Source organism: Daphnia magna, linkage group LG7, assembly GCF_020631705.1.
Source record: "Daphnia magna isolate NIES linkage group LG7, ASM2063170v1.1, whole genome shotgun sequence".
NCBI lineage: Eukaryota > Metazoa > Arthropoda > Branchiopoda > Diplostraca > Daphniidae > Daphnia > Daphnia magna.
This window is the reverse complement of record NC_059188.1, coordinates 1,445,746-1,470,557: the sequence shown is the minus strand read 5'-3', so window position 1 is coordinate 1,470,557 and position 24,812 is coordinate 1,445,746. Positions and strand designations below refer to the sequence as shown.

The window sequence follows — 24,812 nt, the reverse complement described above, 5'->3', positions numbered from 1 at the left end:
AGCCCGGACTTGTCTTCGGACAAGTCCCACCTTGTTCGCGATCCTTATGACGCGATGCTTAGTTACTGTAGTTTAAGCAACCTACGGGTTGCATGGCCTGGCAGCCAACGGGTTAACTTAGTTAAGTGTATGTATGTTTATGTATATATTTGTGTGTATATTTATTGTTATGTAAAATAGCGGTGGAATTGTTGGGAGGAGGTGGGACAATAAAAACAATTTTGAATTTTAATTTATTCTTCGTGTTTATTTCATTTCACCTTATTTGTCTTTATCCAAATCAAAGATAAACTTAAGATTACTGGTTTTCCCAACGTATTTCACTCTCTAAGTCCAGTTATTTCAATAGTACTTATTTCAATGGATTTCATTGTTGGTGAAACACCAGTGAATAAAATGTTTTCTTTGTTTCATTTGACTGTGAAGTGCAATCACTTGGCAAGAAAAAAGAGGGAAAAAAGGATTTTTAATTAACTTCACATGGTAGTGTTACAAAAGGAATTAAACATTACCTTCTTTAACTCCTTTGTTTCCGTTGAATGAGGTAATAATTCAATCAACACAAGAATGATACGGGATATGTTTTATTTACACTGACAACATAACATTAGTGGCATTTTCTTCTGTCACCAAGTGACTCCAACACCAATGCAACACATCAGGTGCCTTCAGGATCTCTGCAAATTAAAACTGTAGAGCACTATAGAAGAAACCAAGTCCTGGATTGAACCATGTCACTCAATGATTTTGCGGCCACCACAGTACATCAGGTAGATCCCAAATACCTGAAAACACAATTTAAAAAACCTTAAACTATTAACAAGTAAATTCTAACATCACCTGATGACACTTGACAGATTTAGATATTGAGAAAAAGATGATAAAGAACTACTCTTTTTTACCTATCACCTTTGGTACAAAATGGGTATATGAGGCTAACGGAGATGAAAAACGTGATAGCAAAGCAAAGCCATGTTCCTCCATAAAAATTTTTAGATATATGTGGTATGATGTTTCTTTGACATGAATTTTTGTCATAATACCTTGAACAACTCTGCATTAATTGAATTCACAAGGTGCAGCTCAAAATACACGGAATCGGTGGTAAAATTTTGAGAAGAGAAGTTCGTTTCAGCATGCATCCTCAGTCCGAAGCCACGCGAAATGGAACCAGCTGACATATGCATAAAAAATCTGCGGAGTTAGTTATTTCTCCCCTAGATGTCTTGAGTTCATTCATTCATAATCTGAAATCTAAACGACAATGTCGAAAATTTAGTTCAATTTGATTTGGAAGGGATTGATTGGAGTTATTTTTTTACAAGAAAGAAAATATACAGCAATGGTCAAGGCGCCAACCATTTTGAAACCAAACTTGAAACCCTCCCACTTTTCCTTAAGCAAAGTAAGCCTTAACTTTCTTGTAAAAAAATAACTAATAATAATAAAACAATAATAATATAATAAATAAACCAAAAAAAGTTTACATAATTATTATGACTCTACCAGCATCACGTAAAACAATCTGTTAGCGGCTTGCCATGACTTCACAAAATAAATGCATTTCCTTTTCGATGGCATTACTGAGGCTACCTAAGTACCTATGCACGTTTTCGTCCAAGTTTCCTTTCACACAAAACCAAAATTTTCAGATCGTGTTTTTGAAGCACTAAATATAGAAACTTTTCTTTTGGATTCTCTAAAAATTAACTAAAATAAATTCTGGAACTTAGCTGGTTGTTAAAACAAAAATTTTTTCATTTGCAGCTTGTTTGCTAAGCTGATGGAATGGGGAGATGATATTGCCAAGCAATAACATAAAGGACCTCCACAATGAAGTGTATGTTTAAACAGCTCCTACATACAATTTTATGAGGAAACTTAGAAGTCAACTTCTGACATATTCTGCTTCCTTATTTAACATAAATGCTGGATGTACACCAAAACAATAAATGCCCACCACTGATGTCTTTCCAAAACAAGTATCATAACAACGGAGACTAGCTAAAATGAAACAAACACTTTTCAAGTGTTGGGTGGTTAACATGGTATGCTTGTTATTCAAAACAGTATTACCTATTGATGATCACCTGACCCACACAAGATTTTCACATTCTTTGTTTGAATTTTTTTAGGCACATTGTGAAATAAAGCTGGCAAAATTTGATCCAGTGCTTACCGTCACACTGCAGATTGCAGAAAGTAACACTGCAAAGAAGAAAACAATTATTGTACAATGATTATTACCTATGGAAAAACAATTTCTTGAATGAAAAGAAAAGACATGTGCATGGATGCAAGGCATGTTGTGCTGAGTTCAAATGATTTTTTCATGGATCAAATGTGTACAAGCATACCATATGAAGCAGATTTTGACATAATAATACTTTATTTTCATTGAAATGAACTTTCTAACCTTATGGCCTACAAATGTTGAAGTTAAATACTTCTTACTTCGGATTCAGTACGCAACCTAATCCGTACAAAACTATGGCGGTAAATGACAAAATGTCGCGACTCGCAAAGTGGCAAGGGAAAAATTTCTTTGAGTTTGACGGTTGGCACTGTTGCCAGAAATTTTTATTCTTCTTTTTAGGTTCGAATTCTGTCATAGTGACAGAGTGTCAGTCTAATCTGGATAAAAAGCGGTAAAAACCGGTTAGTAGAACGGGTTTCTACATTTAATTACCCATGTGAAACCCAGGTAAGTCATGGGCACAACAACAGAGAGCGGAATTGGTTCTTGATTTCAACCGAATTCAAATACTGAAAAAGTAAGAGTAACGCCTATTGAGCCGCTTTTTTATAGCCAGCTCAAGATCTCTTGGTTCTCAAATGCTCCTATAAATCCGTACCTTTGGGAAATCCTGTTAAGGTAATTAATGTTAACGTATGCTCAGTAGGCTTGTCTTCCAAAGAAAACTTCGGATATCAAGAAATTAAAGAAAAAGAAGCAAATGGGCTTGAAATGGGTAGTACCAATTTATTAACACTACAGTAGTGCAGCAGTTGGGATGCTCGAAAGAAAGATATGTATACAAATGAATTGCGACGACAAACGATGTTATAGTACGAATTAAGTAAACTCGAAAGTTGAAACAATCGATCACGTTTAAAGATATATATTTATATATATATACTGTATATTAAATACCAGTTGGTGCTCGTTGCACCCTAGAAATAAGAACCACACTTACCCCATTTTTCCAGACTGTAAGATACCTTATATGATAACGGAACCAACAGAAATGAAGCGACAAATTGACTAGCTGATTAAAACAAATCAAAATGAAATAGCTAGCTAAACAGTAAGTGGTTCGCATGCATCCGTATAAAAATTAAATTATAATATAGTCAATGGTCGAGTCAGAATTGGAGCATATCACAGCAGAAGCAACCGTTACATTTTTCACGAAGATTTGTGACGCTGTTGATATGCAAGAAGTGAACATAATAGCAATATATAGATTAGACGAACGACGGAACTGTACCAGCACTCGTTAGCTCCAGCATACGCGAATTGCTAAACGAGAGGAGTTACTATGCATTGGGTGAATAGCCGAGATTTTTCCGTTGTAGGAAAAGGTGGATTTCACGGAAGGAGGGACGTTCGGTGGGTAGACGCCGCCAGCATTCGCACATCAAGTCGTAAATATCGCGAGGGCAGTGCTGCGGTCTCGACAGCGAAACAGACGGAGGTGCACTGGTGAGATTTCCTTGCGCAAAATGCTGCAAATTATCCACAACTGCATCGTCGCTAAGCTCTTGGTAAGGACGCTGCCGGCCAAGGACCAATATTTCCCACAGCGTCACTGCAAATGCCCACACGTCACTCTTGGTCGTATATTTCCCCTAGATCAATGGATGTTTACAGTTAGAAAACTTTCTTTCGTAGAGTCCAAGTCGACTCAATACCTGTATTACGGATTCCCATGCCATCCAGCGAACTGGTAAGCCGATTACTTGATCCTCCGCGCGATAATAATCCAATCCGTATATGTCGCTGTCTGTACCGAAATCGCAGATTTTGACTTGAAGTCCTTTGCCAACCAAACAGTTCCTGTTTGTTTGTTGTTTTGTTTTGTTTTTTTTTTGTGTGTGGGAAATATTGGATTAGTTTCCGGTAACTCGTACAACAACAAGAACAACGTGAAGTGAATTTACCTGGCGGCCAAATCGCGGTGAACGAAATTTAGAGACTCAAGGTAACGCATTCCCGAGGCGATCTGACTGGCCATAAATATCAAACTTCCCATCCTGTTGGCATAGATACGTAGAAAATATTTAGAAAAACATTGTGGAAATCCACTCTAATGAGTTCATACGTTAACGTTTCGTCCGGAGTAGAGAACGTTTTTGATATGTTGTTGCGGCTGTCGGACGAGTTGTGGTGGTTATCCGGTCTGAATCGATGCAGTTTGAGAAATTGGTTCAGATCACCGAATTCCAGATATTCTAAAACGACGCAAAAGGGCTCTTCCGTCGTGCAAACGGCCAAAACACGCGACAAGTGCGGATCGTCCAGAGCTGCCAATAGCCTCACTTCCTGGTAGAATCCCGACCTGTTGAGAGTGAGCAAACACACACCGGATATTTGAGGTTAGAAGATGAAAAAAGAAAAGAAACGAAATCAAAAGCACTTCATCAAACAAGAAAGCAAAGAAATAAAAAGAAATGAATTACTTGTCTTTGTCTGACGTGTTGGGAAGATATTTGGCGGCCACAAGTCGCCGTGAAGTGTAGACGGCACTTCCGTATTCGGGAACGTGTTCGGCTTCGGCCTTATAGACGGTACCAAACGCCCCACTGGCGATGCGTTGGACCATATGCAATTTGCTGCGTGGTAATTCCGGTATGATCAGCGATTCGGCCCGTGATTTCAGTGCGGACAATAATTCTGCTCGGTCGGCGGGCTGCAATAATAAAAAGGAAAAAAAAAAATGATGTAGATGAACGATATGAAACAAATACAAACTAATTGCTTGTTCTATCGAAAACAATGGTTCAGACTTGTTTCCCAATTCCAGGAATAATTGGTTCGAAGGAATACTTCCATAGCTTTCAAACAGAGTGTCGCATCTGATCGCTAGTTATAGAATACGCAGGGCACGAACGATATCGAATAACAACACGGAATTTGTTTTCAGTTTGACCTGCAATTTTCGCTGGTAACGGTGAGAACACTCTGCAAGGGCACGGAGGAATCTCGTTAGGCCTTTGCGGAAGGGCGTCGAAAAGGGATCACGTCTAGACAACGATCCAATTAGATCTAAAACGGAGAACTACAAACGACCCAATACTTCGGGGTCGTTGGCTTTGCGGCCACGTTTCTTAACTTTCTTGTGGCTTTCGCCAAAAAAAACCATCAACATCAAGATGCCAAACTCGGCGCCTCTGACGTAACAATAATCCGTGGTTGACCATAGACCCTTCTTAAAAAATAAGCGTGGCGCCACACAGTCGTGGTTTCCAATCAACAAAGCGCTCGTGCAGATCGCTGGCGTCCCTAAAGACTCCTTTAAACATTCGTGGCGAAATAGCGGTTTTATTGGAGCAAATAAGAAACCACTTTTTGTGTGTGTGCCGGGGATAGCATAAATTCTTTAAAAAAAAAAAAAAAAGAACATAGCGTACACCAAAATAAAGATTACTCAAGGCAATGAGGTGTCGAAAGAAATACCATCAACTACCTCATCATTTTAAACCGAAGCTAGTTGAAACTATTATTGATTCTTCCCGCCAAGGAATCGGTACACTGCGCAGTTTGCTTTTATAGCTCCGGTTCGTGAGCTGGCTGATGTCGAGTTGGACCTACAATAACGAAGCCATAATGGGGTACTTAACCAATATATATAGGGCCATAGTAAAAATATGGCCAAAGTGTTTCTAGAAGCTTTTAAGCTGTTGCATTCGAGCGCATTTTTTTTTTTACGTCTATTTTTTTTCTTTTGTTCACGGATGACTAGTAAATAACGACCAGCTATTTTATTATTATCAATCATTGGCGTCCATCGTCTTACTGTGAATTCGAAAATGGCCGTAACGACTTGAAATAATGATTGGTAAGCAGGGCGTTTCGTCTTCACCACCTGTCACTTCTACGATTTTATATTCTTCGCTCGTTTAACATTTCGGATGCGACAACTAAAGAATGTGGAGTAAGTTTTCTTTGTTTTTGTATCAACGATGAAACAAGTTTTACGAATGCTTCTTTGATTGCCGATCGAGGCCGTCAAGTAGAACGTTTGAATCAATCAACGGTAAATAAGACAATCAACGAGAGTAACCAATGCGATGAAATTCGAATAGCCATTCATCACAAACCGCTATGTATTTTGTTAAAACATCAACAAATGCCCTGAGCGTATGTTTACATTTCACTTCGATTGTGCTCAAAAGCTTTTCGATTCCCGAACGACGTGATCTCGTGACACGATCCCCATTTCGCTTTCCTATTTTCTTCTATTCCCTTCCTATCGACAATATAAAAGAACTAAATTTTAATGTCAACGTGATATCTCTACATGTACATTTGGAAGACATCTTTCTTAGGCATGTAGCACTTTGAGCAGTGGCTTTATCTTGCACGTCAACTTTCTCTTGTCGTTCGGCATCATCACGTCACATTACGTTAAGAATTAAGTTTAACTTTTTCTTCTGAAGCTAGCAGCTAGAACCTATCAAATAATTCAATTCTACTTGGAAAATATTGGGAAATGGCTTTAACCCTGCGGTCGCCACTCTTTTCTTGAGGCCCATTACGATAATCGGTTTATTATGCTGATAACGTATGTATGCGCGTGGAAGGCAATGGATGGCTGAGTGCTTCATCGCGTGCCGTGGATGTACATCCATCATTGGGGCCCTTTGTCAATCAATATCACACAAGATTAAAGCAGATTGCCTGACTTAAGCGCAGGAAAGACGCCGTACTCTGGATGTAACTAGCACAATAAAGGGTCCGTTGGTTCCTATCCGGATGTGGCTCGGCAATCTAACGCCCGTACACTCAACATTTTCTGAACCGGACGGGAATTTTTCATGTCTACCGAATTCTACATTTGGGACGTGAGAGCTAACAGACTGTCTTACCTTTTTCAATGGACTGGATTCGCTAATGCCGTTCAAGTGGCCCATCTGATTGTTGTTCTTGCTGCCTCCTAGACGGACGGATGCTGAGGATGCCGAGCCAGTGGTCGTCGTGGAATGAGAAGATGAGGCCAAAGTGTCGATTTCGATTGCGTGCGGAGGTGGCGAAGCGACAGGCAATTTGGGCTTAAGCGGATGATGTTGTTTTTGTAGAGATGGCTGGATTAGTAGGGGTTGATGGGCAGTGCTGCAGCTGCTAATCCCGCTAACATCCGGCACGGCGTAGTCGTACGTATCTGAAACGGAGCCATAAATCGATCAGTGGGCCATTCCAAGTTAAGATTAATGGATCCATAGAACAGTGTCGGCCATCGACCAGAGTCGTTTAGGGCCAAAGCCAAATAGCTGCTGGCCCATTAAGAAAATGTCGCTTATTTTTTTAAAAAGGAAGGCGAGTTTGATTTATGATGGCAATACGTCGCGTTCTCAGTTTGTTTCTTTTGTTTTTCTTGTCATTACCTGCGGATGTGTTGGCCTTTTTCAGTGCACCTTCAGTTCCGGCCAGCAATAGAGTGCTGTAGCTGTAATAAGGCGAGAAGCGAAGGGCGTGATAAGGCTCCTGGTACTCGGTTCTCGTCAAGTGGGCACTGGCCGGCGAGTGAGGCAGCAAGTACTGGGAGGCCGCGTCCGAGCGCGACAAGTCGGCGCCAATGTTGCCATACGGCAGCGAGTTGTTCTTGTTGTAGATTTTACCGCGATGGTGTTGCAACAATTGATCCTCGTGATGCTCACCGACAGACCCGTCCAACAGACGGGGACTGGGCTGACTTCCCACCTGAGAGGCCCAATTTGCCTTGTCCGGCAGCGGACTGCCGGAGAGGCTCTTGCGTTGACGACGTCGCATTATCATGAAGAAGATGGCCGCCGCCAACAGGAAACTGACGGCCACCAAGACACCGACGATGATTGCCATGTACGTTTGGTTCTCTCTGGTTGGTGGGCTCGTTTCTGTAAAAGGAAAAATTAATAATTCTTATTCGTCCAAATTAAAACGAACAACAGAATATTAGAGAAACAAAAGTCTAGTACCGATACAAATTACGTTTGTGAAGAAAAAACGAATTAGAACCAGAAGCAGTGGGAATTTGTTGAATTGTTTAACAACTCGAGTATTCCAAGAACAGATTATGTTAACGTTAACCAACAAGAACTTTGATCCCTCTCAACCTCGCCATGTCTGAGAATGCCGAACTTTTTTCCAGTTCACGTACGCGATTGTTTAACGACCCATTGAAAACTGTTCCCAATTCGTACGTTTTCGTTATTGCCAATAATACTAGAAAGAAAACCGGGTTCACGTCGTGGAAACTGTAAAAACAAAACGGTGAACCCTGGTGGCAATGGTCGCATTCAATGACGTCAGAAGAATGCAACATTTTTCTTTTGGCCGGCCCTATACCGTCGCATCATCTGCTCCTACGTTCAAAACTTTTTCAACAAACAGGGCCAGCGAACAACCCCATCTCTCATCCCCGAATATACCTGAATATGTCAGTCACACTAATAATTTCAGTTTTTTTTGTTTTGTTTTGTTTACTGCTTCTGCAAAGGTTTTTATGAAGCTGGAACGCTACAGGCATAAAGATATGATTTAAAAGTTGGCCCACGACGGAGAGACAGAGACCCAGATGTGAAAAAAAAAATAAGCTGGAATGGATCCTCCGCCTTATTCTGATTTGACGAGAATGAGAACGAAAGAAGAGACACACAGCCGGATGTCGCCTTGCCCAAATCGTATTTGGTATTTTTTTTTTTCCCTTCTCTTTTGAACGCAGACGCTTCCATGCATTTCCAAAGAAAACTGTTCCAACGATTATGGTTTTTTAAATGACTATGGGGAGTGAAGGAGGGCTGCTTGGCTGCCACTCACGCCACTGGGCGAGTTCGACGTGTTTCAAACCGGAAAAAGAAAAAGAAAAGAAACATGAAGCGTGACACGGCAGGGTTTGGAAATGGCTTTTCGTTCTATATTCATATGATGGTCGACGCTGTCTTTTTTGGCCGAGGTAGAAATAGACTACGGTCTGCTGTTCGGCATGTTAACGAAACGAAAGGTTACCCTCCCCCTCCAAAGATAAAGAAGCCCTAATATTATTTTTTGAAATTTCCTTTTTCTGTGTGTGTGTGTGTGATAGGAGAGCACCAAAGTTCTAGTGTTCCATTCATTCGCCATGGAAGAGAGGCGTTGATTGGTAAAAGCGGAAAACACATCACGTCTTTCTTAAAATTTGATCGTGTTCGTTACCGTTGGTTTGATCCGACGAGCCGGCGTTGATCCCGACTTCGTGACCGGTTGGCGGGAGTGGCAAATTGGAGACGGGCGGATTGGGTGGGGCGGCCGGTGGAGTGACGGGACTGCCATCCACTTCGGTCGTGTAATTTCTGGCGGCCACTTCGGAGCGGAAAGAGACTTCGCTGATGAGAATCCAGCGAGCCGGAGGAGCCGGGAAAGACAAACGCAGTTTGACGTAGCGTCCGACTCGGTGGTGCAGCTTAATACTGATGTTGCGTGAATTCTCAAATATGCGATCCTCGGGAGGTCGGTAGATGATTGGCTCACCCGGGTACACTTGTCCTCCGACGCTGAAATGCACTTGCATCTCAGAGAAGATCTGAAATGACGTTGAAATTGGGGATCATCAACGTGGGTCTTTTTCATGTTGTCAAATGGCATGCCATCATTCATTCGCGTTGCGGTTCTAATCGTACAGGGATTTGACGTTAGTAGTCAAACATTCCAGTAAGAAATTAAAAATGTCTATTTTTGGAATGCAAGTGTTTTTTTTTCTTGGGTTTTTAAATAGCGGTTGATTTGACGTTGACGCAAAACGTTCGGGGGTGGTGTTGAAAAGGCCTTGTTATTTATTTCGGTGTTGCAAACTGTGGGTGATGGAAAGAATACGACCTTACCTGAACATCTTTGGTGAACTGGTTATTGGCGAAGATACTCAGCGACGTGAAATCGCGCACCGTATCGAACTCGAAAACGATCTCGACGGGCTGTCCGTTGCGCGAGTCGTTACGCCATCCGACCCAACCTTCAACGGTCGATCATAAAATGAACACAAACACGAAAACGAAGAGAAGAAGAAAGAAAAAGAAAAAGGCCATGAAAACGATGACGGCAAATGTCGGGACAAGAAAACTGAAACTTGGCATAAATCTTTACCTCGATCTTGGTCGTAGTAACTGGCTTTGAAATTGTCGGGACCGAGTTTGCCGTCTGTCAACTGGCCGAGTCCCTGGCGCAGTAAAGAGCCGTCCCAGATGCCGTCGTAAGAGGCATCGTAGAATTGCCAACCGGCTCCTCGCTGATCTCCCTGCGGCATCAGATAGCTGGCAATACCCTCAGACCTTCAAAGGGAAAGAAAACGCACAATACATTCGACATTACACATCGTGAATGGACGGTCGGCTAGGAGCGACATTTGCTTCGCGGGTTTATTATATGACGTAGTTAAATGAGACAAAAAAATATTTTAGTGCAAAATGAATGCGTCTCTTGCGAGATGACAGCGTCTTATTACGTACCAAGGGCAGCCATAAATCTCGACTCGCATGCAAACCGTTCGCCTGTGGTGACTGTACGGGAAAAATCGCAACTTGCGGGCGATCAACACCGGATCCAATTCACGCTTCTCCGCCACGTACGTGTTTGTATTTCCTGCGATTACCTGCAAAGGCAAATTTTAAAAAAAATTGAAGATGAGTGCATGAAATGAAAGAAAGCTTCAGCATACTTTAGACCTTTAATTATTGAATTAGCAGGACGGCACTCTATTCGGAGGCACAAAAAAAGCATCCCAACAGCTGACAAAAAGCTGATTTATTTCACACGAAGAATTGCATATTTAAACACCCGAACGTAACAGAAGCCTGCCTCTTTGAAACTTTCACGGGAGCCAGTCGCCCACGTAGTTTAAAAAAAAAAAAAAGAGCGGGTCGACGAAAGAACGAAGCAAATATGCAAATCATTTGAAAACAATTTCACCAAAGAACGTGTCTCTTTGTTTCTTTCAAAAACGATTAACCACGGCCGTGGAATTCCAGCTTACTTTGATCGTCAAATTGAACATAGTCCTATATCTCGAGGCAATGCGTACGTTCAACTTTAGCAACGAGAATAAGAAAGAACAAAAAAAGAACATGGATGCACAAGATTATTGATCGTACCCTCGTAGGCTCCCAAGGTAAATAGCTGTACAAGAATCGATGCCTCGTTCGCTTCTGTTGATTGGCGGCAATATATTCTTCTTCCTTTCCACGCACTCCTATTCTCATTTACAGCTCATCCCTGTTGTACAGAGAGGGGGGAAACAACAATCGACGTCGTCATCAACGTCAAAAGCAGAGGCGCCAACAAAGAAAACAAAAAAAAAGTCAAAACTTTTGTTGCTTGTTGATGATATCCCCCCCTTATTACCAGCGATTCGGTCAAAGTTTTCGATACGCCGAGCAACTTCATTCTAAAAGCGAGAACTGAGCAGCACGCAACTCTTCCGTCATCAATCCAGCGAATAAAGTTTGTGTGATGACGTTGAGAAACTCAGGCCGGGCTAAACAAAGTTCATCGTTCCCTCCACCCAGGCCTCCCCCCAACTCGCTCACCTTTAGACATTCAATAGAATCTCCAATTTCTTTTCATATCTTCATTGAGAGGTTTGCTGTTCGTGTTTTGTTTTAAAAAAAAAAGAACTTGGAAGGTCATTGACTGCAATTGTTGGCGTTTATTAGGGCGCTAAAGATTCGTGTCCTATTAATCACGGTATAGCGTTGGCTTCGGGGAGATGACGTGTCACTCACGCAAAGCAAAAAGTCTATTCTATTTTCTAAAATTATTCTTTTAAAGAAGACGTTTTCCCTTTTGCCTCTCTGCCGAGCGCTGGGAATTCCACAAAACAGAGTTGATTGGCTTTTCTATCCATCGCGGGCCATATGTATACAGGGATAAATCAAGGCCGTGTTCTTTTTTGATTCATTAGCCAGCTTGTCTCGGCCTCTATTACATCGCAGCTCACTCTGTCTTGTAACTTTTCTCAACGTACAGCCCCGGCGGGGGCAAAAAGGGGGATGCCGTTTGACGTTGACATCTCTTTGGCATCTACACGAAAAGGGTTTAGTCTGACTTATAAACACACATTGCTCAACGACTAATGGCGTTGACTGTCGAGCGCTCTGCCAGATAGATCAGACGTTTCCCTGTAACAAGGCATACACTTAACTGATTTTCAACTCAAAAATGTTGAAAATAAATTTAAAAAAAAGAGTGTCACTTTTGAGCGGCGAATTATTTCGAGTTTTGGCACGTTTCATTTGTTAAATTGAATTGATTGTTGAGTTACGGCGCTTGTCTTTTTCCTTGTTCTTTCGTTTGTTGTTTTTCGATTATGATTGCTCCTATTTTTCCTTTTTTTTCTTCTTATCGTTTTGTCAGCGTGGAAATGTTTTCTGCGTGACGGTGAGTTTGAAAATTTCACCCCCCCCAATTATCTTGCCTTATTTTCTACACCCTCCATCCCGTTAGAAAAATTATTCCAAACTTCCGGTTGTTTTTCCTCCCCTGGTTTCTTTCGTCTAAAGTTTTAGAGACCCCCCAAAAGATAACACGAACTTGGCTCTTCTCGTTATTTCTGTTTGTCTGGTTTGACTTTCTTCTTTTCCATTCGCTTCTTTGCTTTCGTGTTAGGCAATAAAAGCAGGTAAAAAAAAATTTAAAAGAAATAATGCGTCGATGGCACACAGTCATTGCTTCCTTCCAGATAATTATACACACAGAAGAGAGCTATTATAAAACACACCTGTTTGTTATGACTTCGAGACGGGCACGTTGTATAAAATCAGGGCCTCAAAACCGTCCAACTTCCTTTTTACCCTCACTTTCCAATACGATTCAACTTCTTCCTCATTTTTTTCCTTTGAAAGTGGCCAAAATCTAAAAGAGAATTTATAGATTCAGTTTGAAAACTTAAAAACTGCGACAGGAGATGCGCTTGGGCTACGTCAAAAAAATGCTTTCGACGTTCTCCATAACGAGCGGATGATTAAAGAGCTAGAAACAAGCAGCTGCGTAACGGAAAACTGTTGACGAGGCTCGGATGGTAGATTAGGTTTTGCTGCACAAACGGTAACGAAAGGAGTTACTTTCTACCCGTTCACAGCCGGCAATCTCACAACAAAAAAAAAAAAGCGGACGAGTGGAAAAATGGAAGACGACGGATCTATTGGCACTGAGCTTTTAAACGATGTAAACATTGCGGATAGGATTGCGTCTGGCGCTAAATGTTGAACCTCCCCTTATCGCTGACGTGTCCTTCAAAATTTTGAAAACAGTAAACAGAAACGAATAATACGCCTGACACTTGTACAGTATGATGCACAAAAAGGTGAACACCGATTTTTTTTTTAAAAGCCATCTATGGGTAGGTAATATTAACTGTATACTTTTTTCAATAGAGGAAGGGTGGATTTGGCGGAAAACCACCATAAGCGGAGGCGGTAGTTTAAGTGTAGACACCTCTCTGTAATGCTTCTGGCGATAGGAATAAATGTCTGGAAAAAGTGTGTGTTGTATTTTCTTAAACCCCCGAACCCCCCCCAGGTGAAGAAGAAAATTTATAGAATTATCTAACAATCACGATGTCAAACTCTTTCACCCGTCATTGTAATGATTACACCAAACAAGCACGTATGAAAACATTCAAATAAAAACGCATAATCATATGTTATAATAAAAATATTATTAGTGATCGATACTAATATATTTTATGTCATAAAACACAGGAAAAAAGGTTGTCTTATACGGGGCTTGAACCGCCGCAATCCGTGCATGAAGCCAATGCTATACCATCAAGCCATTATAACTTAAAGATTACTCTTTCGGATATCTATATATCGTGTTATTTCATGAAGGCAAACTTAAAAAAAAATATATATATATTTTTCCATTTCCCAAGCATGCCGCGCAATTCTATATATTCATACCAGATATCAGTTATAAAATTTGAAAGATTTGACAGGATTAGATCTTGGTCTCCCGCGTCGCAGGTGAAAGCTGAACTCATGTGCCGTTTGCTGATGAAATATGTTTACTATCATATTGATGAATAACAATAAATCGGTTTTATATTGGCCGATATTTCCAAACATTACAGAACTTCCTTTTTCTTTTTCTTTTTCTTTTTTGTTCCCAAGGCCATATGTTTACAAATGTCACAAAACCTTAAGATAGGTCATACAAAACATAAAACTTTATGTGACTTTTTGCAGCAAGCGACTCGTAGAAAACGGAAAACAGACATAATTTTCATGTTTCCCTTTCGTAACCCTACCTCTTTTTGCTTAAATATTGCCACGTGACTTTGCAGCTAATTTTTGGGGGCTCAGTTACAATTGTGTGGCAAAACAGCTATGTTTGGCGAAGACCGTGGCAGTAAAATGCTTAATTCCAAAGAACGCGCTTCCATAGTTGCGTTTGCGGAAGCTGGCAAATCCGTTCGATGGATCAGCGCAAAATTAAGGGTGTCTGTTGCTACTGTAGTGCGCTGGAAAAAAAGGTATGAAGAAACTGGTGATGTAGCAAGAAAAGCGGGTTAGAAAAACCAAAAAATTAACTCAGGCCAATGAAGATGATATAGTTTCTGCGGCGTTAGCAAAACCGATTACTACCGCCCAAGAAATCGCAGGTGAAATTCAAACTTTCTCTATTACTTACCTTTCAATGTAGCCGTGTTTTGTATTAAGATGTTACGCAGATTGACGTTTGTCGATCAACAATTATTCGTGTTCTTAAGAAACAAAAGATTCATCCTCGTCGGGCTGCGCAAAAATTTTTCTGTCGCCGGCGCACGCGGAACAGAGGTTAATTTTTGCCGCTAATTACGTTACCAGGCAGCTTGAATGGTGGGAAGACGTAATTTTCTCGGATGAAAAATCATTTGGGTATTACTATTAAATGTTGTGCAAGTGTATCGTGTGTAATGCTCTAATTACTTATCATTAAGGTCTGACGAGTGCGGGCGGGTGTTTGCCTATAGAACGAACGGCACTCGCTTCGACGCCAACCATATTCAAATTAAAGATGGAAGCGGTAGAAAAACGGTGCCCGTTTGGGCATGGTTTTCCTCAAGTGGTGCGGGGATTTTGTCAGGATCGAAGGAAAGTTCAACAGCGAAAAATATTTGCAGATTCTTGGGGACGTTCTTCTTCCTTCCATTCACGCAAGATATCCCGGCAGGCGTATCAAATTTATTCAGGATAGGTCGCCAATTCATCAATCCAGAATAATCAAGCAGTGGTTTGACGACCATCAGGATGAAATTGAGCTACTTCCATGGCCGCCAAAGGGAGCCGACATCAATCCCATTGAAAATGTTTGGGGGACATGGTAAAAGACTCTGAATTTTTCCGTCCTCGGTCGGCGGATGAAGTTTTGATAGAGCCAATGGGATTTGGGAAAATTATAGTGGGAAGCCTACTTATTGGCAAAAACTAGCAAATTCTGTAACTAAAAGATTGCAAATTGTAATCGAAAATGAAGGTTATTGGACCAAGTATTAATAAAATATTTTAATTGATTTTGAGTTGCTTTTATTTATGTTGTTTTTATGCAATTTTTTAATATTCATGATATTTCATTTCCATTTGCGCAAATATACGAAAAATACAACGGAAACTCATAGGTATTACTGGTAAAGTAATATTATACTGTTCGTGGGCACAACCGTTGTGTTTCGGGCTGCGACGCGGGAGACCCGAGATCTAATCCTGTCAAATCTTTCAAATTTTATAACTGATATCTGGTATGAATATATAGAATTGCGCGGCATGCTTGGGAAATGGAAAAATATATATATATTTTTTTTTTTAAGTTTGCCTTCATGAAATAACACGATATATAGATATCCGAAAGAGTAATCTTTAAGTTATAATGGCTTGATGGTATAGCATTGGCTTCATGCACGGATTGCGGCGGTTCAAGCCCCGTATAAGACAACCTTTTTCCTGTGTTTTATGACATAAAATATATTAGTATCGATCACTAATAATATTTTTATTATAACATATGATTATGCGTTTTTATTTGAATGTTTTCATACGTGCTTGTTTGGTGTAATCATTACAATGACGGGTGAAAGAGTTTGACATCGTGATTGTTAGATAATTCTATAAATTTTCTTCTTCACCTGGGGGGAAGGGTTCGGGTGTCTAAGAAAAAAAAAAAACACATTTTTTCCAGACATTTATTCCTATCGCCAGAAGCATTACAGAGAGGTGTCTACACTTAAACTACCCAGCCTCCGCTTATGGTGGTTTTCCGCCAAATCCACCCTTCCTCTATTGAAAAAAAGTATACAGTTAATATTACCTACCCATAGATGGCTTTTAAAAAAAAAATCGGTGTTCACCTTTTTGTGCATCATACTGTACAAAACGTATACGAACAATAAACCACGATCGTTAGCCCAAAGGCGGTCTATTTCACTGAAGCAGACGAATTCTTTATGTTTTGTTTTCTTCTCCAGAACGAAATTCTTCCAGACATCCATCATCGGCCGCCACGATATAAAAGCCTCATGTCACTCGGTGAGAAATGAAAAAACTGGCTGCCTGTTGTGCCGGTGAGAATGAGTGAATGACGACGACCGAAAGTAGCCGTGTGTACGTATCCATGTTGTTATTCAAACTCGATTTTAATTTCTTTTCTTTTCTTTCGGTTGAGATATTTTTTTAAAACTGTGAGTTGAGTCAGGACAGACAGAACCGCGTAATAAGAGACGACACAACAAAGGACGGCTGTCGTTTTTTTTTCTTGTTCTCGTCTAACTGTCACTAGACAATGCACGAAAGCCCGTTCTCACGAGCTGCTCGATTTGACCGTTAACAATGAACGCCGCGTGAGAGTTTCAAGGTTTTAAACACTCGCTCCTTCATTGATTGTCCCAATCGCAATTCTGTCCAAGGTATCGTACATTTTCATTATTCTTTTTCCAAAAAAAAATGTAGCCCTGAAATGAAGGATGGTGACGTTTAGATGAATACGCAGACGATGGTGTGACACGTTTGCTAAAAAAAAAAAAGAGGGCGATTTAAAAGGAATGAAAAGAAGATGATCGTCCTTTAATGAAGTCGTTTCCGCTCTTGATCTCCGCCCCGTTTTTTTTTTAAAGATCTAAGGGTGGAGATGGACGTTCAACCCAACAGCATTAAAACCCATATGGCAACAGTGGGGAGGGGAACACAATCATCAACGCCAGTAGAGTATCAACCACAACAACAAAAAATCTTAAATTTAACCAAGCGCTGCGCTACTTGCAACGTCAATGAATCAACCATTCCTTTTTTTTTTTTTTAAAGATGCCGTCATCGTTCTCTCTTCCTGGTGCGTGACGCAACGCACGCGAAATAATTACGGGGCTTACGTCCATGTAACTTAGAAAAAAAAAGGGGGGAGGGTAGAAAACGGGAAGAAACTTGGGAGCTGCCGTGCGTCATTCAAAAAGTCCCAACTTGTTTTCCTTTTCTTTGCACGAGGATGAAACACAGATTCAACGAAAAGAAGGTGGGGGGGTTGTATAACAATCAAGATTGCGGGAGGTGAGTGTGAAGGCGACAGCAACGAAAAATGATAATCAACAAGAAAAAGGTGCGCTTTTCCCAAGATTTTCTATTGCGACCCTCGCGGTATTGTGTGCCAGCGTTGACTTGACGTGACTTGTACGTAATCACGTAGCGGCTTCTTGTCCTAGTTCTACGCTTTTATTTCCATTCTTCTGTTGTGCTGCGTCGCTACCCGTTTGTCATTGGCGAGAGTCGCAGCGGCCAAGTGATGAAGAGAGACGCATAGAGGGGGAGAAGGAAATGGGGATGCTAACAAGAGAGACACGGCCTTTGCGCAAGCCATAACAATCAAAAATCAAATTTTAAAAAATTTGTATAGATTGGGATCTCAATATGGCACGGTAGCGCTCTAATGTTAAACAATTTACGAATGAGTGTATATGAAAAAAATTTTCTTTCCGTAGAACATTCAATTAAATATACTCCTCCCCGTGCATTACTCTGTTGGCCAGGCTGATGGCCATTTGAAAGAATTAAAGAAGAACAAGAACCGCCCTTCTGGGAAATTAAGTAAAAAGAACGTAATTGCGCAACGCACGTACCTCTTCGCTTTTGGTGTCCTTGTAACGGACCCATTTGGCCAGCGATTCCCTCCAGTATTCAAGCAGAAAGTGCTCCGCAAATTCCTGCCCTTGGCCGTTGCCGAATCGCCCTGTCGAACAGAGAAAAAAGGTTTCAACATTTAAAAAAAGATCCACGTTAAAAAAATCAAAGTTATTTTTAATAATGGAGAATCATCCCCGTTCCCTTCACCTACTGGCTGTTGATTCACTACCTCGATATTCTCGATTGTTACGTTACATTTACGACAAAATGTCATGGCCTCCAAAACATACACAAAAAAACTATTCCATTCACCAGTGGAATAGTTTTTAAAAATTTTGTTCTATTTTCTTTACCTTGGGTCTCGACGGCCGTGATGACGTGGTCCGTCTTCAAATCGATCTCGAGCCAGTCACGAGGCTGATGAGTGGCCTGTTGGCGAGGGCACCACGCTCCTCCATTTCTCTCGACACGCACTCTGCGTCAAACGGGATGAAAAGAAAACAAAACAAAACAGAGAATACGCTATTAGCCTTTCATTTGTTTGTATTTTTGATGTGTCCAAATTGAACACGGCCGCTAGCCGACCAGATTAAAATGAGAAATCATAACAGTTGGAAGAAGCTCAGCTTTCTCCAGGAATAAGAGGGGGGAAATGGTCAGAGTCTTGCGCTAATGGACTCGAATCACGAGACGGTCTGCACGACGTTCGGTTTATCAAAACGATGACGTGATTGCGAGTTTAAACAGCGTCGAACCCAACCCGAGTTTTTAAAAAAAGAAACGTCTTTTGTAGAGAAAAGATGGCATCAATGAAACGCCGTTAGTGTTCATTGTTTGAACGAGATCACGAGACCTGGCAACGCTTGATTACGAACCCAAATTTGAATTTGAATTGAAAGCTAATCGTTTTTAATTGGAATACGAAAAAGCTACTTTGACTTTTCGTTAGCGTCATGGCAAAAAACATTCAATCATCGGCTGCTGACTCACTAGTGACGTGTCGACTGTCCAACGGGAGCGCGGTAGCTCGTGGCTCACGTTCCCGTAACATCTGGTTAATGTCAGGCAGTGCCAATTAGCAACCGATTCGCGCCTGTCATTTTACCAGACAAGCATCCCCCATTGAGACTAATTAAAAGAAGCAGCAAAAAAAATTTAAAAAATTAAGAAATAGTTCCATAGCTGAATTTGAGATTGATTCCCGCATTTTCACGAGAGTAGTAGGATGACGTAACATGACAATCCCCTAATTTATTCTTAGTTAAAAGAAAAAAGACAAAAATCCTATTTTTTGTTATTAAAAGGTAGAATGAGAAATCCTTCCATCATCCGGAGAAATCTCATGTTGAGGGAGGGGCATGTTTACCTGGCATTGTGTGGCCCGACGCTGGCACCGTCGAACGAAGAGCTGGCGGCTATGTCCTCGTCACGAATGGCTCCCGATTCCATGCCCAGGGCACCGACGCATTGACCTAATGGAGCCGTTGATGAGAGATGCAAAAAAGGAGGCGACAGGGCCCGACAGATGAAAAAAAAAAAAAAATTAGAAATTAAAATGAATTTACGGCGTACGTATACAAAGAAGACAGCACAAAGTAAACTAACGCTATAAGGTTGAGATGCTACGCATTACGTCATTATTTTAAAAAAAAAGAAGTTTGGCATCCCATTCTTCTCGAAAGAAAAACAAAAGCCGGATTTTCGGCTCGTTATTTGAATTTCAGTTCACAATGGAAGGCAATTTCACTTGTCCTTTGTCTCTCTCTCTCTTGTTTTATTCTGAAATTGTTACAGATGTTTTCATTGCGTTTCTTCTCGGCGAGGTTAAGAGACTCTCGCGCTGGGAAAATAAGAAAAGAGAAAACGCAATCAGCGTGTTTAATTGAAAGAGGTTGAAAAGCAGCAGCCGAGATGAGTCAGATGATGTTACTGACCTCCTCAGGCCTCATCTTCTAATTACGTTCTACATTCAAAGGTCCACCGTCGTGTACTAATTCAATCGACAAACTAAGAAAATGACTCCACAAAATGAAGACCAGTTTTAAACAGAACAATATTCTTCCTTTCAATTAGAATATATTGTCCTCTTCTTCTTCTTCATTTCACTTCCCCCCCCAGAAAACACAAACAAAAAATGGTATTCGATTCATTTCCCGATAAAACGATGAGACGAGCGTGTCACTTTGTTCAACATTACGTATGCCACTCGAAGTAATTGACGCGTTAGTGAAGTCCAATCAGCGTCAATTAATATGCCTACCCCTCCACCCTCAACCCCAAAAAAAAAAGGAAAAGAAAAGCTAAAAATATAACAAAGTCTCTTTTACTTGTATCGAGGGCGGCTGCTGGGCCGAAGGCGGCCATCATTACGGCAAGGGCAAACATCGTCACGCCGCCCACTGCCAATTCACGAAAAGGTCTTCGTGCGGAGCACTCCATTACTCGCGTCCGACGGCTACCGACGTTCAAGCGTCAGTCTCGAAATGGCCAGAGTGTTCCCGTTCGATCAGCTGCTGGAAAATGGAAAGAAAAGAAAAATTGCAACGTTAATTTACTGCCAGTCTACAACTTCAGTACTTGCCCTCCTTTTCAACAGAGATCTAAATAACGGCACAATTGATAACACACGTGAAAGGCGGGGGAGGGAAATTGGTGTAGATCTTTGTTATGACTACAACGAACTTCGGGCCATGAATGGAGAGAAAACTTTAGATATCATTTAATGTACTACACCAACGGCATTCATTATAAAGTTGAGCGGTGCTCGATTTTTTTTTTTTTTTTTTTGCTCATTTCACATCAATCGAATTCAAAGGCAGTGATGAGGAACAGAAGTGAGCACGGCGGGTATCTCCGGAAGCTTTTTCTTTTTAGTTTATACTTTCAGAATTGGCCGTTGTCACGCTGAGCTAGGAGCTGTCGCTGCCAGGCTACGACCAACATCAAGACAATCGATCCTAATCACGACGAAGAAAACCCCACCCTTCTCTTCCGCTATACCTGTCGTAACACGCGTGATATACGCACCAATCCCGAAAGGTGAAAATATCCATTTAGGCATAACAAGCTCATTGGCAAATGTATGGATTCTGAAGTGAAAAAAAAAAGACTTAAATAGCAAAGGATCGATAACATTGCGGGGTGTGTGTGTGTGTGTGTAGTTTTGCATGGAAACAGCACGGAAGATATCGATATTGATTGAAGAGGTTTTTTTTTTGTTTTGGACACCGGGAATGCCGGTCTGGCAGATGTGTGTTTCTATTCAGAGATATACTATACAAAAAGTTCTCCCCCCCTTTATTTTTTTCGTTGAAGTACTTTTCACTGGAACAACTTGCGTTTTGAAGAGCATCCTATACATCTACGGAAAGTTCAAAGTTTTCCACTTTTGATTCGTACTTTATGATATCGATACAAGGACCGGCGGCGATGTAAGAGAGCCCCTTTCTCATAAATCGAATCCGCATGGAACGCAACTGAATGTTGAAAAGTTCAAAATTCTCATCGCACTAGAAAAAAAAAAAGGGACGCACGTGATTCAACGAAACAAAGCAAAATGATTCTCTTTAAAAAAAAAAAAAAAAAATTAAGGGGGGGGCTCGTATCAACCGGATCATTTAACGGGTTGCATTGAAGAAGAAGAAGAAGAAAAAAATGCGGACCGGTGATTTTTTGAAGGAGCATTTTTCAAGAGCCTAAAGTCGAAATATATGGCCAGCTTATTCTAATGGCGGACGGGGAGGGAGAACACGACACATGCAAATCCGTTTTGAATAGTTGAAACCAGGAGGGGCCCTTTGAGCGAATAGAAAGCGGAAGGGGACTCTCGAGAAGTTATGTGTACACGGTTGAATCGCTTCACTTATATGTACATATGCGTAATTACATGTATATGATGCATATACGTGTGTGTGTGTGTGTGTGTGTGGCGATAGACACAAACAGATAGGGCACGCAAACAGCGTTGAGGCCACCAAGCGGATTACTGGTAGTGATGGTGGTAGGGGGGGAGTGCTCGTATTCATTCAGATCATTATCTCTGTGAAATGAAAGCAAAAGACACGCACTGATGCAACTTTTTTTTAATTGCCCCCCGTCCTGAAATACAAAATCTTGCAGAAACAAAAACAAAAAAACTTGCAATCATCTGTTTGTTTTAAAGGGCATTTTAAATGAGAGATGCTCCTTGATGGGAAACATCAAATATTTCCTTCTATTCGATGAATAAAAAATAAAGCGGAAAGAAAACTCGCACTGATCCCTCGTCTTACAACAATAGCGGTATACTGAATAGCGAGTGTAAAAATTGCTTCTTTTCACTCGTATACTTTCTCCCCCCCATCACGTCCTCTTTTCTCCTTGGATCTACTTGCGCGTGTGTTATTCGAGAGGGCCTGCGATGGATTTAGAAGATCCTTACATTTTTTTTTCTTCTTTTCCTACTGAATAGAACATGTCGTCTATACGATCCGAGTTAAAGAAAATAAAAGAGGTGGAAAGGGGAGGCTGAGTCCGTCTGTGGGAGCCGGAACATCTGACGTGCGAAGCGGGGAAGGCTCGAATTTTTCTTCTTTTTTTTTTTTATAGAGGGATCGGCAGTCCTATTGTCGTGCTCCTATCCGGCCCTCCTCCTTCTGTGTGCGATGTAAAAGGATGTAGTCTATTGTATATACAACAGTTCCGCGTAATGGACGGACCATTTTCTTTTTCTTATGGCCTCAATGTGAAATAAGAAGTGGACAACCGCAGCATCTCATGAGACCGCCTACAGCTTCACTATACAAGCCTGGAGGTGCTGAAGCTCGCCATTTATCCTTGATAATAAAGCAGCGACCATTGGACGCAGGGGGGAGGTTGCGATGAAAAGAAATCGAACAGGAAAAGCGAAGAAGAATCGATGTAGGAGTTGAGATATGTCTGTAGAAAATGGAGACGGGCTGAAGGACGTTAAAGAGCAGTTGCAATGTGATTCATGAAAACAAACAGTTTGGTTACGGTCGCAATTGTTCAATTTCTCCTGATGTTTTCCTATCGAAAAATGCCCAAAAAACTCTCATCATCGCTCACCATCTTCTTTCTTTTAAAAAACAAACAAAAAAAGACCCAACGACTGGGAAATTTTTGTTCCTGGCTGGTCATTATTTATTGACAAGAGGGGCGTAGACGAAGGACATTCTCGTGTTACTCGGACTTGAGCCTCTCTTGATTGATCCAAACGGACCTTCACACACACATAAAAATCGCCCCTTTTTTTTCAATAAATAGAAAAAGGGGGGAAAGAAAAACGAAAAAAAAAAAGCCAAACAAGAGAACGTCGGCGGAGATGTCTATCGGGACTGTCCCTGTTCATCGTTTCCCTTGGCTGACTTCTCATAATTTATTCCACGTACATGAATCTATGAGTATACAAACACCCGACATGTACACCTATATCCAAAAAGGAGCCTCTCGTGCATCTGGTCCCCCTCATTTTTGTGTGTCTGGAACGTGTGGTAGGGTCCAGGGTAGCGGTCGATGGAAATTGAAACGCGCGCGACCCATGTCAACTTAAAGATTCAGTTCGGATTAAACAGTCCCCCCCTCTGTCCTCTCTCTCTTTCTCCTTTTATTTATTTTAAGGGGCTAAAAACCTGGACTCTTTTTGCGGTATAGGAAACATAAAAGATCCGTTAAGAATTTTCTTACATTTTTTGTTTCCCCCGAGTTCTCCACTGCGTGTCGTCGTATCTTCCGATGACGTGCCAATGAATATTCCACCATTTGTACATAAACTTTGACATAATCGAAGGAACCCCTTTCTCCCCCTTTCTTTGCTGTCGAGATCCTTACCTACGGCCCAGCTGCTATACGACTCCTCGGCCCGTTGACTACCAAACCCCGCAGCCAAACAAAGGCGACGTCTAGTCGTTTGACGTTTGAACTTGATCGACATGATGTCAAGAGACTCGAGACACATCGTCGATTTTGAAAACGGTTGCACCACCCTCTCTCTCTCTCTCTCTCTCTTAAACTTACGCGTTAAGTCTGTGCTCGCAGTCGTACCTCTCATGGCCTCCACCTCGCCACCCCATCCCCGTTTTTAATAGATCGTTAAACCAAGCGATTAACGAATAGACGCAACGTTTTCCCAATTTGAACGCAATGTTGTTCGAAGTGGAAGCGACCAGCTTTAATCAAATGTACTCGCATTAAATGTAATGCATAGTAAAAATCTATTTCATTTTGGGCCTGAGAAATTGTGTCTATTTACGGTAGGGGGAAGGGGGGGCATTGGAGCAGCAGCAGCTGACTCCATCGAGTGCAAAATTGTTATTCTCTCTCTCTCTCTGTTGAGAGATGAAAAGAGGAGCAATACAAAAAGAAGGAAAAAAAAAGCTGGATCCTTCAGCACGGCCATCACAATACATTTATATGGATAAATAAACACAAAGAAAAAAATGCGTGTGAGGGCCGGGGAATACGTTACAAAAGCAGAGAATAATAAAGAAAAAAAAGCGTTG

The 24,812-nt window shown here is 41.2% G+C and overlaps 1 protein-coding gene across 4 annotated transcripts in view; it reads right to left on the bottom strand.

Annotated features, from left to right (window-relative positions):
- Positions 1-568: 568 nt before the first annotated feature.
- Positions 569-24,812, bottom strand: part of LOC116927351 (discoidin domain-containing receptor 2) — a 33,780-nt gene continuing 9,536 nt past the window's right edge. The window contains exons 3-21 of one of the 4 annotated variants that reach the window (XR_006648968.1): positions 20,640-20,825; positions 19,679-19,784; positions 18,666-18,787; positions 18,309-18,418; positions 10,681-10,823; positions 10,319-10,503; positions 10,060-10,187; positions 9,395-9,761; positions 7,609-8,097; positions 7,093-7,385; positions 4,684-4,913; positions 4,326-4,562; positions 4,165-4,257; positions 3,916-4,060; positions 2,417-3,852; positions 2,077-2,208; positions 1,507-2,004; positions 1,044-1,254; positions 569-785 (exon numbers count right to left, since the gene is read on the bottom strand). Coding sequence is in view for 3 of the 4 variants with exons in the window: in XM_045176275.1 (XP_045032210.1) it covers positions 3,541-3,852; positions 3,916-4,060; positions 4,165-4,257; positions 4,326-4,562; positions 4,684-4,913; positions 7,093-7,385; positions 7,609-8,097; positions 9,395-9,761; positions 10,060-10,187; positions 10,319-10,503; positions 10,681-10,823; positions 18,309-18,418; positions 18,666-18,787; positions 19,679-19,784; positions 20,640-20,751 (3,072 nt within the window). In the remaining variant the exon portion in view is untranslated. Of the gene's footprint in view, positions 786-1,043; positions 1,255-1,506; positions 2,005-2,076; positions 2,209-2,416; positions 3,853-3,915; positions 4,061-4,164; positions 4,258-4,325; positions 4,563-4,683; positions 4,914-7,092; positions 7,386-7,608; positions 8,098-9,394; positions 9,762-10,059; positions 10,188-10,318; positions 10,504-10,680; positions 10,824-11,322; positions 11,691-18,308; positions 18,419-18,665; positions 18,788-19,678; positions 19,785-20,639; positions 20,826-24,812 lie in introns of those variants that run through there. The other 3 variants (XM_045176275.1, XM_045176276.1, XM_045176277.1) reach the window with 3 other exon arrangements.